This window comes from Heterodontus francisci, chromosome 3 (genome assembly GCF_036365525.1).
Source record: "Heterodontus francisci isolate sHetFra1 chromosome 3, sHetFra1.hap1, whole genome shotgun sequence".
Classification (NCBI taxonomy): domain Eukaryota; kingdom Metazoa; phylum Chordata; class Chondrichthyes; order Heterodontiformes; family Heterodontidae; genus Heterodontus; species Heterodontus francisci.
In genome coordinates this window covers 86,460,323-86,479,044 of record NC_090373.1, presented here as the reverse complement: position 1 = coordinate 86,479,044, position 18,722 = coordinate 86,460,323, and the positions used below count along the sequence as shown (strand labels likewise).

General features: G+C 41.3%; 1 protein-coding gene across 1 annotated transcript in view; it reads left to right on the top strand.

The window, feature by feature from the left end:
• Positions 1-18,722, top strand: part of slc30a2 (solute carrier family 30 member 2) — an 84,609-nt gene that overhangs the window by 37,066 nt on the left and 28,821 nt on the right. Inside the window, exons 2-3 of the mRNA XM_068017863.1 lie at positions 954-1,162; positions 12,851-12,997. Of these exons, the coding sequence (XP_067873964.1) occupies positions 954-1,162; positions 12,851-12,997 (356 nt within the window). The remainder of the gene's footprint in view (positions 1-953; positions 1,163-12,850; positions 12,998-18,722) is intronic.

Below are 18,722 nucleotides of genomic sequence, written 5' to 3'. Positions count from 1 at the left end.
AATGATGTGGAGGGGGCATCCGGCACCAATGCACAGTCACCGGCGCCATTTTTAAAGGACTTACAGCCCTCAATGAGCATTTAAATTTTAAAGGGACAGTGGCTTTTAATTTTTAAAAAATGAATAAAATAAACTTTCCATGCCCTCTCCCACCCCTCCAATGGCACATCATTCCTGCCCTTTTCCCCCCTGGAATACTTGCCGTTAAAATTTGACCTTCCCCCCCCACAAAGTTCAGACCCTTTGTCCTTTATCCCTACCATCACTCCCCCGAACAGAGAAAATCACCTCCTCCCCCTCCCCCCACCCCGCATAGGAGTCGCGACTCATTTCCCCGAACGGCATTGCCGGCCACCGGAATGAAGTTTCCAACCTGCTGGCAGAATTGCTGCAGCCTGCATATTCATTAGAGGTAAGTATCCATTTACATATTTTAATGCCGGTCCCGTCGTCGAGTGGTGGCCTCGCCGCCGCTGCTGAGATCGCCATGTGGCCTGCTGGCGTCGGGGTCGGTGGCGGGCCTCCTCCGTTCCTATCTTCATTGCCCCCTGCCACCATTCGCGGTGTCGGACGGCCTTTAAAGTCCAGCCCATTGTGTCACACTATGAACCTGGTCACACTCATGAACCTGGTTACACAGCCTGCCATCGTGAGGTGGCTTAATTTTCAGTATACTACTCATCCATAAATCTCCCATATATGTAGATTTGTATGTATGCATACTGAATAATAACTCTGTAAGTTGATGGATCTCTATTATATTACCATCTAGATTTTATGGAAATAACATGTTAAGCACGGATACCTTTTCATTTGCTTGAAAACCTGAACTGATGAACAGATGTAGAGCTAAACAAATAGGAAATTACACAAAATAATTTCAAATATGGGATTTGCATTTTTTGATCAATATGATTATCTCAGTCAACCAGTTTGCTTTCCTTGCATTGCAGCCCCTTTTCCAGTTCAAAAGAAGCCTACCCAAACTACCCATTTGACAATGGAAACAGTGCCAACTCCATTGAATTGGAGAGATACACAAGTCAACACTGTCACAGCAGATCTACATCAGACACTGAAAACAGAGAAAAACTGCAAGCAAGAAGGAAACTCTACATCGCTGCTATTATTTGCCTGATATTTATGGTTGGAGAAGTTGTAGGTGAGTATGGGCTTTCAGTTTTATTCCATTTTCCACACTATCTTCCAAAAATACCCTTATCCATTCATAGGCATCATCAACTGGTGAGGAGCAGGACCATGACCAAGTGTCCCCAGGCTAACTCTGGATGTCTATAACAGTGCATTCAGTGAATGGCTGAAACCACCTACATGTGAGATTTTCTCCCCCACTTCCCCACCACCTCCTCCCCCCCCATTACCAGCCCCCCCCCACCCCCCGCCCCCTACCAACCCCACTCCGCAATTTCAGAAAGAAGAATTTGGTATCATCTGTCTTGTTTCTGTCACCAGAGATTCGCCCCAGACCCATTCACATCCATCACTAGGAAAAATTAGAAACATCCTCTAATATTACACCTAGAATACATCCAGTTACACACAATAGATTGTTAGGAAGAGTAGATACATTTTCACCAATAGACTATCACAAATTTGACCCATCATCACTTTAGCCCTAGAGAAAATCACAATGCTATTCCCATGGTCTCAATGTGCCCAGTAACCAGCACATTTCACATCAAATTCGATCGTTTCTGTCAGTATTTATTCTTATTGTCCTTAATCCTGTTCCTGTCCTGATATTTATGTTCCTATGTTCCTATGATATTTATTTTTTCCTAAAGATGCTAATAAACACAGCATTATCAAGGATTTGCTAATCTACTGGTTATGTTCCTGGATTTATAATCCAAAGAACTGCACCCATAATCAGCAAATGTGAGTTTATGCCTGATATGACCGAGGCAGGACCAACGCACTGTCAATTCAATCCCATCACTCCGCAGGTCACGGCATATTATTAAAGTTTTCCCACCCAACTGGAAAACAGCAAAATTAAACATTCAGTAACACCCAGAATAAAACAGATCAAACCAAGTATCTTTAGACAACAACAAATTAACTATTTATTAAACACTAAATCTTAAACACTATTAAGATAAACGTATGTCTAAAGGTCTTATATTAATCTAACTCCCCCATTCACACACATGCATTCAAAAATCACAGTTAACTGCTTTCTTTAAAAACATGATTTTAAAAAAAATTAGCTGTTTCTTAAGAAACAAAAGCACTCTAACATTTTCCACATTCATGCACCCATTTACTTCACTGATAATTTACAGCATTTCTTGGTACCATCGCTATCCATATAACTGAACATGGTTAAATTCATGACAAAGCGTCAGCAATAACATTGTTTTTCCCTGAAATATGTACAACTTTCAAAATGATAAGACTACAAAAATAACTCCATCAAAACATTTTGACTTAAAAAAAAAATTTCAGAGGTTGTTCCATTCAGCCCATTGCAACCTTCCAAACATAGTCTCCCAATCGTTTCATGTTTTCCTTCCACTTATCCCTATAGTCCATTACCTCAGCCAGGTGAACTGCATAGCTAGGAACACTGGCCACTACTGGGTTCACTATTCTCTGAGATGTTTCTTGAGTACCCCTTAACCTGTGTGTTATCAGTTGATACTGAAAAATCCCATCCAGTGCAACAAAAACTGACTTTTCCTTATCTTGGGGTGTCAAAGGAATTTGACAGTATTCTTCCAACACATTTGTCTCTGTAAGACACATGGCATTGCCCACTCTGTCCATACAGTTTTCTAAATGAGAAATTGGGTAGGAGTCTGTCTTTGTTGCCGCATTGATTTTTCTGTAGTCTATGTGAAGTTGGGCCAACCCATCAGGTTTAGGCATTAAGACCACCAGCGAATTTCAGCTGCTCCAACTAGGCTCAACTAAGCTGCTCTTCAGCATGCATTGGATCTCTGCTTTTACTTGGGCCTGTCTGACTAGACCTAAGTGGCAAGGATGTTGTTTTAAAGGAACGGTTCCCTCTATACCCACATCATATGTGGTTAAGGTTGTACATCCCGGCTTATCCCTACAGACTCTTTTAGATGTTTTGAAAAGTCTGGTTAGGTCTTCACGTTGTTTTGCCTCTAACTGCAAAGGCATGTTGTCTAATTTTCCTAGTCATTCTGCATTCGCTAACCTGATAGTTGGAGGTTCAATCTGAGAACAGCCTCATCCTCACTATCCTTTTCCTTCTCAACAGTCCCAATTACCTGACATACCTGTACTGGCTTATCCTCCTCCCTGCGGCAATATTGCTTTAACATATTGATGTGACACAACCGGTTCTTCTTCCGGCAATCAGGGGTGTCAATCAAGTTATCTTACCCACTCTTTTGATCAGTCTGTATGGGCCATTGAACCGTGCTTTTAATGGTTCCCCCTGTAACGGTAACAACACCAATACTTCATCCCTGGTTGAAAATTACGGATTTTTGCATTCTTGTCTGCCCATTTTTCATATTGGCTTGGGATGCTTTAAGGTGTTCCTGAGCCACACCACAAGCTTTTGTGAGCCTTTCCCGGAACACAGGTACATAGTTCAGTATTGAAGATTCATTCTTTTGTTCCAAGAATCTGTCTTTTATGAGTTTTAGAGGACCTCTTACTTCATGTCCATAAACCAATTTGAAAGGACTGAAGCCGATAGACTCATTCGGTGAGCAAGTAAAAAAAGTCTAGTCCTTTATCCCAGTCATGCAGATATTTGTGACAGTATGTTCTAATCATTGTTTTGAGAGTTTGGTGGAATCTCTCTAAAGCTCCCTGTGACTGTGGGTGATATGCTGAAGATTTCAACTGTCGAATCCCCAAATTGCCCATGACTACTTGAAATATCTTAGACATGAAATTAGAACCTTGATCCGATTTAACTTCAAGTGGTAACCCACATCGCGTAAAGAATTGGGTTAACTTTTCTACTACTGTTTTAGCAGTAATTGTCCTCAAAGGAGTGGCCTCTAGAAATCGAGTAGCCATATCTATGATAGTAAGTATGTATTGATGTCATGCTTTTGTTTTTGGCAAAGGTCCTACAAAATCTACTAATATGCTGCTAAATGGTACCTCAATCACTGATATGGGAACTAGTGGTGCAGGTTTTATGGTAGGTTGTGGTTTTCCCACCATTTGACATGTATGGCATGACCTACAAAATTATCTCACATCCTTTGTAAGACCTCGTCAGTAATAATGTTGGCTTATGCATGTTTTGGTGTTCCGAATTCCCCTATGTCCTGCAAAAGGAATGTCATGTGTTAACCTTAATAATCCCTGGTGATATTTAGGTGGTACCACTATCTGTCCAGTCTTCATCCGCAGGTCTATGAGGCAGTCTCCCTTTCCTCCTCAAAACCCTGCTTGCCATTTAATAGCCTTCTGGAACTCCTTTCACCTCAGCTTCTATCAGAGCCGTCTGTGCTATTTGGTATAACTCTGGATCAGCTTGCTGTGCTGCAATTATAGAAGATCTGTTAAACATTTCATCTGTATTATCTAAATCCCCAAATAAAGTTTCAGATACTTGGCTATCTGTTTGTGGTGCCACTTTTATCTCCGACTGTTTAGCCATTGCTTGGGTGACTACACACACAGGAAATATTCCTGGAACTTGTTCCTGTAATTGTTCCATTTCCCTAACTTCACTTGGTTCCTCTGTAATTATAGGAGAAACTGATACTTTTGATCCAACCAGATCATTTTCTAGGAGTAGATCAATTCCCTCTACTGACAAACTGTGGACAACTTCCACAGTTACTATCCCAGATATTAAGTCACTCTCTAGGCCTACTTTATACAACGGTATGGGTGTATACTCCCCGCCAATTCCATTAACTAAACTTTAGCATTCAGGGTGCTCTCTGGTGGAAACGTTATATCTTTCCCCAGCAAGAGTGTTTGGGTTGCTCCTGTGTCCCTGCGTATAATGATGGGTTTTTCTGCCTCAGTTACAGGATATGGAGTTACTTTCCCCTTTGACAAAAATTCATTATGACTTTCAGGTATCATATTCTTAATCTCCACACTCACTTGAGTTTTTGTATCTGGTTTTATAGCTGTCCTTAAACCTATAGCCTGGTCTGCTATACTCTGTCAGAGTCTTTTCCTCTGCATCATCTTTATCTACCCCAATAAGTCCTATGGGTTTATCTCGCAATTTCCAGCATTCTGAATGAAGATGACCTGTTTTGTGGCAATGATAACACTTTGTCTTGCAAACTTTACTTCTACCCTCAGCACCTACCTTTCTGGCTGGAGGAGGTGATTCTAGGGCATTCCCAGCTGTTCCTTCTTGTCCCCGGCTACTTGCCTTCCTTTCACTCTCCCATTTTCTATCCTTCTCGGGTTTATGGGGGTGACGGACAAAAGGTTTTGGCTTATTCACATGCTCAAAATCATCAGCAATTTCCACTGTTTGCCTAGCTTTCAAAACTTTCAGGTTATCTACATGAGTTCTCACTACTGAAGGAATTGAATTTTTAAACTCTTCCAAGAGAGTCAATTCTCGAAGGTTCTCATATGTGGTTTCCTTCTTTAATGCCCATATCCAACGGTCAAGATTAATTTGCTTCACCCTCTCAAATTCTACATATGTCTGCCCAGTCAATCTCTGTAAGTTCTGAAACTTCTGACGATAAGACACAGCGAGAATAGTCTTTTTTACCATTTCGTAGGCTGCAGGGCCTCTTCAGGAAGCATGGCATAAACTTCATGAGCTCTGCTTATCAACCTGCTTTGCATAAGCAATGTCCAGCTTTCCTTCAGCCATTTCATCTGTTTGGCTATTTTTTCAAAAGATATGAAATATGCCTCTACGTTGCTTTCTTCAAAATTAGGAAGAGCTTGTATAAATTTAAACAGCTTTTCACTAGGTCCTAAGCTGAATTCAGATTCTTCCTGACCCGAATTTTCCTTGGAATCAAGGCCACTGCTTTGTCTTAGTTCCACCTCTCTTAACTTTCCTTTTTTTCAAGTTCAAATTTTCTTAATTTTTTTCAGCCTCAAGTTTTCTTTTTGCTATTTCTTTTTCCTATTCAAGTTTTCTAACTGAATCTTAGTCAATTCCCCTGCATCATTCTCTGACTTATTATCTTCTTCTTCCTCATCTTCTTCTTCTAATTTTAGATATTGGGTTATTAGGTCAATTATCACTGCTTTTTTAGCACCTGATTTCAACTCTAATCCCAATTTTGCCCCCAATTCCTTTAGTTTATTCTTAGGTGAAGTTGTCAAGCCAATAAGGGACACATTCTCCTTTCCCTGAAACTCTGCTGCAACTGCTAATACCATTACAATGGTATAGATTATACCTTATTACACAAGAAACCTGGTTCCTTTTATTTTTTTTTGTAATTGGTGTTGGATTTGGATCCCAACAATCGAGTCTCCAATTAGTATGAACCCAGATGCGAGAGCAATTAATATGATGCCAGACACAAGACCCCAATTTATATGTTATCCCAGAGACGAGCAATTAATATGATTCCAAACGCGAGCCCCCTAATTAATCTGATCCCGGCCGAGACACCCAGTTCATGTGATACAACTGAGGCGGAAGCAACGCACTGTCACCATCACTCCATAGTTCACAGCATATTATTAAAGTTTTCCTACCAAACTGGAAAACAGCCAAATTAAACACTCTAGTAATCCACAGAATAAAACAGACCAAACCAGATATCTTTAGACAACAACAAATTAGCTATTTATTAAACACTAAATCTAAAACACTATTAAGATAAACCTATGTCTAACGGCCTTATAACTTCTTATTTTAACGCAACTCTCCCATTCACATACATTCATTCAAAAACCACAGTTAACTGGTTTCTTTTAAAAAATTATTTTTTTAAAAATTGGCTGTTTCTTAAGAATAAATAGATAACTGGCATATAATTCTTTGTGGGTTACGTTTCTGATGGGTGAGATATTCTCATGTGAAAATAATCAAATGCCACTCGAATTCTTCACACGGATATGATGAAATAGTCTCTTAGCAGATAGGCATTCAAAACACTTCGGCTGCAGCAGGCATCAAACAGTTCTTTCAATGGTGATCACAGCAATAGGTCAACTTGAATTTTAAAACCGACAGTCTCTCAGTCAAAACTTTACTTCAGCAATACGAACAGTCTCTTCAAAGGGGTTTTTCCTTCTTAGGCATTTAACTCAGCCTGTAGCTCCTTGTAGAAGTTTTGCTGAGAGAAATATACAGCTCTTTTCTTCAGTAGCCCGCTTTGCTGGTGAATCTCTCAAAACTGGTTTCAGCCAGTTTTTACACAGAGTGAAATTGTTACAGTACACCAAGTGACCTCTCTCTCCTGCTGTGGCCTAGGGACAGGTGCAGCTGGCACCCTGTGCTCAGTCTTAAAGGTACACTGTTTTCAAACAGAGTCTTAAAGGTACACACTGTTTTTAATCTGAGGAAAAAATAATTACAAGTCTGTGACAATGTCAATTTGAGAATTTGAATTCAGTTTTTAAAAAATAAATTGGATTAAAAAACTATATCAGTAAAGATGATGAAGAAGCTGTCAGATTGTCATTTAAAAAAATGTTCACTAATGTCGTTCAAGGAAATAAACCTTGCCTGGTCTGGCCTGTGTGTGACTTCAGTCCAACATTAACATGGCTGACTCTTAACTACTATCTAAACTGGTCCACTCAGTTGTATCAAACAGCTACAAAGAATAAAACCAGAGGGATCACTCAACTGTGGCCTAGGCACTGTATGAGGACATGAGTAAGGAATACCTAGTCCAGTCAACCTTGCAAAGTCCACCTCATGAATGTCTGGTTATTGGCGCCAAGGTTAGAAGAGCTATCCCATAGACTAGTCAAGTAATATAGACAGACTCACAGAATCATGCCCATCAGCCAATTCCATCCCTGGGTATGGCGTATTTAGTTTAGTTTAGTTTAGAGATACAGCACTGAAACAGGCCCTTCGGCCCACTGAGTCTGTGCCGACCATCAACCACCCATTTATACTAATCCCACACTAATTCCATATTCCTATCACATCCTCACCTGTCCCTATATTTCCCTACCACCTACCTTTACAAGCACAATTTATATAATGGCCAATATACCTATCAACCTGCAAGTCTTTGGCATGTGGGAGGAAACCGGAGCAACCGGAGGAAACTCACACAGACACAGGGAGAACTTGCAAACTCCACACAGGCAGTACCCAGAATTGAACCCGGGTCGCTGGAGCTGTGAGGCTGCGGTGCTAACCACTGCGCCACTGTGCCGCCCTACTGCGCCACTGTGTCACCCTATTCTACTGGATACAGCAAAAACTATGGGTCCCAACAACATCCCAACTGTCATGCTGAAGAACTGTACTCTAGAGCTCACCACACCTCGAGCCAAGTTGTTTCAGAACAGCTTCAACACTGGCATCTACATGAGAATGTGGAAAATTGCTCAGATATATGCTGTCCACAAAAAGCAGGTCAAATCTAACCCAACCAATTACCTACCCACCTACTCTTAATCATTAACCATGCGATGGAAGGAAGAATCAACAGTGCTATCAAGTGACACTAATAAAACCATGTGTTAGTTTTATCATGTGTAAGTGACATTTTTTGACACAAAAAGCATTATTGGGCTGAATTTTATAGATCCCCGACGTCGGGGGGTCGTGGCCGGGGTGGGTGGAAAATGCCTCCGGGAGAGGGCTGCCACACACCCCGTCACTGTGAGGGCCTGGCCTGATATTTACAGCGGCAGTGAGGCCTCATAGCGCTCCCCCCCACTGCTCGACGACGGGACCGCCATTAACATATTGAAATAAATGTAAATTAATCAATTGATTACCTTCACATTCCTGCCGTCTGTCCTGGTGCAATATTCGTGTCAGTGGCCGGTACTCCCGTGCCTTCAGATCCCCGTCTGGGGAACCGAGGCGTAACACTGGTAGGGAGGAGGGAGCAGGTAAGTTTCTCAGTGCGGAAGGAGTGGGGGAGCGGGGTCAAAGTAATATCATTGGTGTAGGGCACGGTGAGAAGGGTTATAGTGTAATGTTTATGTATTAGCAGGGGGAAGGTCAGGTGGACAAAGAGGGAGGGAAAGGGCAAGTAATTAGTTCTATGGTTATTGGGTGGGGGGGGGCAGTGGAAGAGGAGCGAAATAAAAATGTTCAATTTCTTTCCTAAATTTCTCTTTAAATATTTAAATTGAAATGTAGGACTCAAAGCCCTTTAAAAATGGCGTCACCACCTGCACAAAGGCAGATGACACCATTGCTGGGGATGGACAGACTGCCTCCTCCACGTCATCGGGGTGGGCGATCCGCCCCAGCTTTTTAAATGAGCCGCCGTGCTTAATAGCACAGCGGCTCCATGATGTGCAGCCAGCGCGGGAGGTCAGCCATTGTTTTCGTTCAGTGGCGGAAGTATAAATTCCGGCCCATTATTGCAATGCATGTGATGTCCTTGTCTTCCATGTTGATACACAGTGGGAAAGAGCTTGTTTAACAACTCTACTGGGCAGCATGCCCCTTTAGCCCTTTATGTGCTATGGAAGAAATAACTTCTGTGGACACTTTTGGGCGGCACAGTGGCGCAGTGGTTAGCACCGCAGCCTCACAGCTCCAGCGACCCGGGTTCAGTTCTGGGTACTGCCTGTGTGGAGTTTGCAAGTTCTCCCTGTGTCTGTGTGGATTTTCGCCGGGTGCTGCGGTTTCCTTCCACAGCCAAAAGACTTGCAGGTTGATAGGTAAATTGGCCATTATAAATTGCCCCTAGTGTAGGTAGGAGAATGGTGGGGATGTGGTAGAGAATATGGGGTTAATGTAGGATTAGTATAAAATGGGTGGTTGTTGGTCAGCACAGACTCGGTGGGCCGAAGGGCCTGTTTCAGTGCTGTATCTCTAGATAGATAGACACTGTCAGGCTGTGGGAGTCACTAATGAGTGTATTCATTAGGTAATCCTCTTTCAAATTTTGGGCAAAATTTTAAGCTCACTTAAAGCAGATGCCTCAACCTCTTAAATTTGAAAGGACATTAACATCATGAAGATTACTTTTTAACCATGGTAGCGGAACATAATTACGATCAGGTGTCGAATGGCTCCCTTCTTGTCTCTCTCCTTGCTTGACTGCAACAGGGTTTATTCCTTTTTAAACAGTGGATGTGTTTACCAATTCAGTGAGTGTTTAATCCTTTATGTGCTGTGATCATAAAAGAACCAATCGGACGTGTTTTCTTGAGTTTAAACAAGAAAGTGGTTAGTTTCTTGTACTAAAAATCAAATCCCGATCTAAGTGAAACTAAAACTATGCTCCACTTTCACAGATACACACACACACACACACACACACGAGAATCACACACACACAAATAGATTACAGAGGGATGGAGAAGAGTTTGGTTGCAATAGAGCCCAGAACAAATAAAAATAATATACAGTCTGTGGGGTCTGGTAATTCAGTTGTCTTCTGGCTGAATTCATGGTTCTGAAGTCTCTGGCTGGTAGAAGTGCACTTGCAGCTGGTCCACTTGGTTCAGGGTTTTCTTGGAGACAGTGATACAGGTGGCTTTCTCCCCCGGGGTTTCTGTCTGTAGCAGTGGTAGATTTGGATATTCTGCAGTTGCAGACAGATTTTGAAACTTGCAATTGTTACCCGGAGAGGGGGTGACAGAGTGAGAGAGAGAGAGAGAGACAGCCCCTCTCTCAAAGCTTGTCTACTGTGTGTAACAAAAAGCTCCAAGTTCACACAGCCTGGGGGAGACTGTCACATGGTTTTCTCAGTATTCCTTTTGTTTTTAATGAGTTCCAAAGTCTAAGACCCAAATCTCTCTCAAATTGTATTGTGTCAATGTTTATCCCCTGGAGGTACGTCTCCACTAGTGAATGCTCCAAGATGGCTTGAATGTCATGCTAACGAGGGTGATCCTAGATAATTTACTCAATGTTCAAGCCATTGTCCTAGATGGAGGTTTTTTAGGCATGCATCTCCACTTCGATGTCCTGGAATGTGAGATATTTCAATGCAAATTATGGTGGCTATCTTAGCCACCAGCTTTTTAAAGGTTTAATGTAGGATTCCAATCGATGAATTAAAGATCCTCATTCAGCAGAGCATGTTTTCTTGATGATAATATTAAAAAGCTATTAAAATATACAATCAGTTTCACTTTCTAAATGCTTAATAGCACAATGTTTCCATGAAACAAAAAGATATCTTTTGAACATGGATGATGAATCCTGTTAAGTGAACTCATTCTGCCATAAATTAATATCTGTAAATAGTTATAATGTAGCAATTTAAAATTGTTTAAAAGAACATTCTTTTCTGGCTCTGCTGAAAATAAACCAATGTTAAATGAATGTTGCATGATTTTTGTTAAATGGCAAGTTCTGTGATAAACCCTTACAGATTGGAAATGACAGTGGCTGAAAAAATGATCCACTGTGAGTTTTGGCGTGTCATGATGTGAAGTGAAAAACTTTTTACATTTTTAAACCTCTTGTTGAAAAGCTGGGGGTTTACACTAATTGTAAAAGAGCATAAAATCAGAAAGTGCTGGAAATACTCAACAAGTCTGGCAGCAATAAAAACAAGAAACACTGGAACCACTCAGCAGGTCTGGCAGCATCTGTGGAAAGGGAAGCAGAGTTAACGTTTCGGGTCAGTGTCCCTTCTTCGGAACTAGCAAATATTAGAAATGTCAAAGGTTATAAGCAAGTGAGCCGGGGGTGGGGCAAGAGATAACAAAGGAGGAGGTGTAGATTGGACAAGGCCACATAGCTGACCAAGAGGTCATGGAGCAAAGGCAAACAATATGTTAATGGTGTGTTGAAAGACAAAGCATTAGTACAGATAGGGTGTTAACGAACTGAGGATTGAACAGCAGCAAGTGCAAACCTGAAAAAAAACAGTGGGTAAGCAAACTGAACAACCTACGGTTCTGAGAGCAAGGGGAAGGGGTGAGGGCAGAAGTGCGGGAAATGGTACAGGCATGGTTGAGGGCCCTGTCAACCACAATGGGGGGAATCCTTGATTGAGGAAAAGGAAGACATATCAGAAGCGCTGTTGTGGAAGGTTGCATCATCAGAGCAGATGTGCAGAGACAGAGAAACTGGGAGAATGGAATGCAGTCCTTACAGGAAGCAGGGTGTGGGCTTTTGGACATTATTCTTCCATTAACATTTTCTCTGGACTAATGCTTTGTCATTCACCACAACCATTAGCACTCCCTTTGCCTTTGGCCCATGACATCTTTGTCATTTAAACTCTCCTGCCCTCTGTCCTATCACACACCTTCCCTTTTGTTCTCTCCCCCGCCCCCACCCCACCCCCCGCCACTTCACTTGCTTAAAACCTATTAGATTTCTAATCATTGCCTGTTCTGATGAAAGGTCACAGACCTGAAACATTAACTCTACTCTCTCCACAGATGCTGCCAGACCTGCTGAGTATTTCCAGTACTTTCTGTTTTTATTTCAGGTTTCCAGCATCCACAGCATTTTGCTTTTATATTATTGTAAAAGAGCATGTCTTGTTTGAAGACACTTTTTTTCCAGCATTCATTTCATTTGTGCTTTGAAGATTTGAACACCTTCAGTATTTTGATTTGACCCTATTGCAAGTGTAATCTGTAAAACATGTTCTGATGCTGCCACAAAGAATGATTCACTTATCATGGCTCGTAATATAATGGCTATGTCATTAATACAGAAATTCTACCTAATACTCTCGCTATAAGTCCTGCTATTACAGGGCATATGTACGGCTTCCTAAAAGACATTAAATAAAGGGGTTGACTTGTTTATTTTCCCTTTCAGGTGGCTATTTTGCTCACAGTTTGGCTATCATGACAGATGCAGCACATTTACTGACAGATTTTGGCAGTATGCTAGTTAGCCTCTTTTCCCTTTGGATTTCCACACGTCCTGCCACAAAAACAATGAACTTTGGTTGGCATAGGTCAGGTAGGAGAATTTTTCTTCACGGTATTTTTAGAAATGGGTGGATATTTGCAAACTCTTTAAATAGATAATGCAATAGAAGAACAAAGATCAGGTTTGATGAAATTCTCTTCTTGTTTTTATTTTGCAGAAGTAATTTAATATAATAGTATCTCAAATAATATGAGCTGCTTCTCTCCATATATTTCCCTAAAATTGTGCTGTAGCTTCTTTTTTATATTCGAAGTTTTTATTGAATCTTTTTGTCCTGTGGTGAAAAAAATTGCATCACAGTACTGGGGCTGAATTTTACCAGCCCCTCGACACCGCCGGTCGTGGCATGAGAGCTGATAAAATGTTGCAGGGAGATGCCCGCCTTGAGCCAGAACGTTGAGAAGGGCCTGACGCATGTTATCGATGGCGGGGGACATCAGTGCAGCCCCCACGCTACATGACACCGGGCCTTTCATCTGCATATTTAAATTGACATCAAATAAATTCAAATTAACTTATCTGCTGTCCCACACCGGTTTTACGGTCTCCGTTCAGCCTTCGCGCACCTTCGGAACTCCGCATGGAATTCCGAGGTGAGAACCTGGTGGGAAGGGGGGAGTAATAAAAATTTCAGGGCAGGAGGGGTGGAGGAGCGGGGAAATCAATTTTTATCGGATGTGGGGATGGTGGGAAGGGGTTATAGGCCAAATGTTGTAAGTTTAGTGGATAAAGTTAGGGTAGGGAAAAAGGAATGTGTTGGTCATTTTGGGCATTGAAATAACCATTGGGGGGTTGGGGCAGGGCCAATCACGTATTTTTTACTGTTTAATAAAATTTTAATGCTGCTGCCCGTTTAAGAATTTAAAGGATCTGTAAGGGCCTAAACCCCTTTAAAAATGGCGCAGTCGCCTGCACAGTGCCACCGGATGCCATTGCCGGGGACATGGAGGCCGCCCCTACGCATCATCGGGGGCAGCTGCTCCGCCCCCACTATTTAAATGAGCCCCCGTGCAAAATATCATGGGGTCTCTGCGGCGGCCACTGAATGCGTGCACCCTGCCGAGTTCAAAGGGCGCCGCTACGGAAAGCAGTGCCGGAATAAAATTCAGCCCTTGATGTTTATACTTTTGACCAAATACATGTTCCTTAAAATTGTTTCTTGAGGAAACATGATCCTGGATCAAATACTTGGGCTTAAGATTATTATTGAAGACACCTGTGCTGTTTTCCGAAATATAGGTTTCTGTTACCATTGCTGATACTGTGATTACGTTTTTATTATAGTTGTCACATTTGTACTAACTCTGTTAACATTTATGAGGCATTTAGATTATTACAAAAGACTTTGCACAATATAAAATCAGATCTTATCGATACATATTTGAGTTTGAAGGAACAATATGAATTGTGGAATGCAGAAGAGCATTTAATATTTGGATTATTTAAAATATGTATAGAATCAACCATAGGCCCAGATTTCGCTGTGGTAATGATGGTGAAACCGTCAGCTCTCGCCGTCACTACACCACTAAAAATGACAGAAACTTCATCCGATTCAGAAATCCCGAGGTTGCTGTCAGTGACTGTACGCTCCTCCATTGAATGTGTTGTAGAGATTCTTACAGACTACTATCTCCTTTGCATTCATGGAATAATGAAAACTTCCACTTTTACGCTGTTAGTCTCACTGGAAAAACCCCGGAAAAAGTTTCACCTTGTTGAATGAGGTGCAACTGGGTTTTTAATGGCATACTAACTTTATAATTACTGCTAAACACCCTTACTGGCACTGGAAAGCTAATTTTATTTTTGTGGAATGTCAAATTTCTTCATAATGATTAAAAATTTCGCATTTTTTTAGAAGTTTTTTATCTTTATTTTAGCTTATATCTTAATAGTTATACATTTATTTTGCTATCCAATAATTTAAATTAAAAGTGAAGGATAGTAAGTGCTTTTAACTTCCTGGTTTGCTGTCTGTATGAATACTTCAATTTGATTGCTTGCCTACTTGCTTGCTGACATCACTGCTGCTGCATGCCAAACCTCCCCTTGGTTTGGTGTCAGATTTAAACTGCTGTCGGGAAAGGGGAAATTCCTGATCCAGAGATCGCTAGATCTTTGTGGACAGCTTTCTTCAAGGTCAGCGAGAGCACCCTTGCTTCAGCTCTGATTGCAAAATCTGGGCCATAGTGATTGACACCCAAGGAGAATCTGGCAAAATTGCCACAATCCTGGTTTGATGGGCTGATATTTGTCAAAAAGAAAATCAAACTGTAAATATGTGTGTAGAACCTTTGGGGTAATTTTATCTGCCAAAAATGGTTGGGTTGGCATCAGGTGGGGTTTCTTACCTGTCCCTGTGGCTGTAGCCTGCTCCAAAGTGCTCCCTGCCTGACAGGGAGCCAAACTTATCAATCAGGCTGACTTCTGGATGGGGATCCTGTAGGAAATACAGGACTCATACTGTGGAGCTAAAACTCCACTGCATGCGGGAAAACTCAGAACCACCCTGCCACCCCATACCCTTGCTCCCCCTTATGAAACCTGCCCCTGTCAACAATGGGGCCTTTGTTTCTATAGGATGAAGAAGCAAACAAAAAGGGTCTTTTGAAGTGTGGGTAGATGGGCCCAGAGATTCCAAAATTCTGTCCTTAGATTTGAAATTACAATCAGTTCATGTTTACGTGAACCTATTTCAATTTATTGGACTACACCCCCAATATAATCAGTATAAAAATATATATTGAAAACACAACTAACAGTGGAATAGTACACTGAAGCAGAGAGTTTCCTTCCTTAATAAGTAAGAATATAGGTATACTGTTATGACCAAGGTGGGAGGAGTGCACTGTTATTTCTAATTCCACTTCTCCACAGGTTACAATATATATTTAAATGTTTACCCAGTTACCGATATGGTTAATCATAGACTCTATTTTTATCCCAGAATAAAATATAATAACCAGGTTTCTTTAATAACAGCAAAATTATCAGTTTATTATAAAACAAGACTTAACCAGTAACAAAGCAAAGCATTAACAAACAGATTGAAATATGAAAGTTTCATTTTTACCTTAGCTCCACACACGCACGCACGCACACACACACACACACACACACCGGTTAACCGAAAAATAGAGATTTTCTTTTTAGAGCTCTGTTACAAAAAAAAAGAATATTTTGGCGAAATACTTGCTAATTCTTGAAGACAAAAGAGAAGATATGGAAAGATGTCAGTTGTCCCTTTTTGGTTTGGTGTCCCAATTATACATAGATGGCTGTCACTAGGATCTTTCTAGAGTATTTCTTTTTAGGCGACGGTGAAGATCAGTTTGGCAGGCTTTCCAGGAGAAATGCAGCAACTGGGGTTTCTGGCAGGCCTTTCAGGAAGAATGCAGCATTAATTTCTCTATTTTTTACACTCATTTCTAAGAGCTTCTCAAAGAGATAGAAAAGCTGGCAGGCTTTTCAAAGAGATGGAAAAGGCTGAATTGAGCTGTGGTTTTGTTCTTGGCATGTTGATTTTTAAACTCCTTTCAAAACAGTCCATACCCCAACTGACTGTCCAACGTGAACCAAAAACAATATCTCAAGAGTCAAGCCTTCTGACCCCTATAAATCTTGACCTGTCACTTCTCTGTAAACGCCTTCTCCAAGTCAAAAAGCCCCTGATGGGTATTTATCTGAAGACAGATGACTTTCAGTAAGGGTTGTTTACAAACCAAGTCCAAAAGACCTTCCGATGACCCCAGTGAAAAAGAAATCCATGGAATCCTTTTCAGTTTTCCGAAATAAAACAATGTCCATAATTCTAAAATACATGAGTCCTCAAAAAAAAGTAACAAAAAATATAGATTCACCATCATAACAATACACAGCATGCTATAAAACCCTTGGGATTTAAAAATGTTAAATAATTATTTCAGGTAGCCATCTCATCTCTGAGTTATAAGGTCATGGGATCAATTCTGCCTTGAAAATAACTAACTTTGCTGTTTGTGGAACCTTTCTGTGAGCACATTTGGTACCATATTTAATCATAGAGCAGGAGAGTGGAATTAATTGGCTAGCTCTACCAAAGAGCTGGCACAGGTGTGATGAGCTGAAAGGCCTCCTTCTGTGCTGTGTCATATTATGATACTATGATTAAACTTCTTGTAATGCTGAGTTGTATACATGGATTTGTGCACTGGGCACTGTCTGCCGTGGCCACATTTTTCCATTGGGCCTGAGAAGACCCCTTCAGGGCCTTAGATGTTCGGCCTCACAAAACTCTTTCATACAACAGAAAGTGGAAGGCACAATTGCAGTGGAGCTCAGCAATACCTTATACATAGCAGTTCAAGGTTCAATGTGCCATGAGTACTGCCAGCAAAAACACTACGCTAGCTGATTTGTAAATTCCTGGCTCTGGGAAGGGGATGGTTGGGGCACGCAGATACTGTTTGAGGGTACTCAGATATTTGCTGTCATCTTTCTAAATATGTTCTGCTTAAAGACCATGGCTGTGCATAGCCACAGAGGGAGGACCAAGACAAGCAAGAGATCAGTCATGCTTAAGGAGTTCACCCAATATAAGGAGATGGCCCTCATTATCTTTGGCCGACAATTTGTCAAAGAGTTTGGAAAAGGTGGGTTTGGTGGTGTGGTTCCATCATTCAACATATATCATCCATTTATTATTATCCTTTCCACACTCATTTTCTTAATGTTCCCTGTGAGATTACATGTGTTGAGCAGCTGTATGGTATACAAAGTGCCTTATGATCTTATGTCTCTTTGAAGGCATTAACTCAGAGCCCACTATAAATCTTTTTCTCTTTCTATAGGCTCTTCCCAAGATGAGGCAGGAGCAAGTGGCATGATGGAGTCTGGCACATCACAGCAGATGGTGTATAGCACTACTTCTGCCCCACCAGCAGCACCAGCATTGCTAATAGCGCCCAGGAGAATTTAGGCAGTAAATTCAAGGAATTTGCAATGGGGGCACAAGTAACGTGGAGCAAGTGGAAGTGGAAGCACAGGAAAAAAATCAAGGCAGTCTGTGAATTCATGTGACGTGCCTCAAGGGATTGTTACCTTACTGGCACTGCTTTCATATGAAGCAAGAGAGATTTTCTACATCACATGAGCCCTCCATGAGTAGTAGCTGGTGGAGAATGTGCCATAGTGCCCCATGTCATCAATGCAGCCCCAGGGAGGGATTTGCTCAAATACGGAGTAGAATGGAGCAAGGGTTATCCGCATGAGTGTGACACATTCTGTTACGCATAGTTAGATAGTGGCAGAACTGGCTTTATGTAAAGATATATATTAATGTAATACGCTCTGTATAAACATAAAGCTACGACTGGAGAAGGTCTAAGATGGCTGTCTGGCTCCAGAAGATGACTTTTGTTCTGAACTTCACGGCCGCAGAACGTGCATTTTGAAACAAGGACTTTTAAAGGAAGATTTGGCCCAGATTTTGTGAAATAACGGTGCCTGCTGCTGACCTCAAAGAAAGCTATCCACTAAGATCCAGCGATCTCTGTGGTGTGGATTTCATCTTTCCTGCATTAATTTGATTCTGGGGCCAAATTTAGAGGATCTCCAACATCGAGCAACAGTGATGCCATCAAGCAGACTAAGCAGCCAATCACATTGAATTATTCTCATACACAGCAAACCAGGAAGTAAAATGCACTGATTATCCTTCACTTTTATAAATTCTTACAAAAAGTAAAATAAAATTTGGGATATACACCTGGAA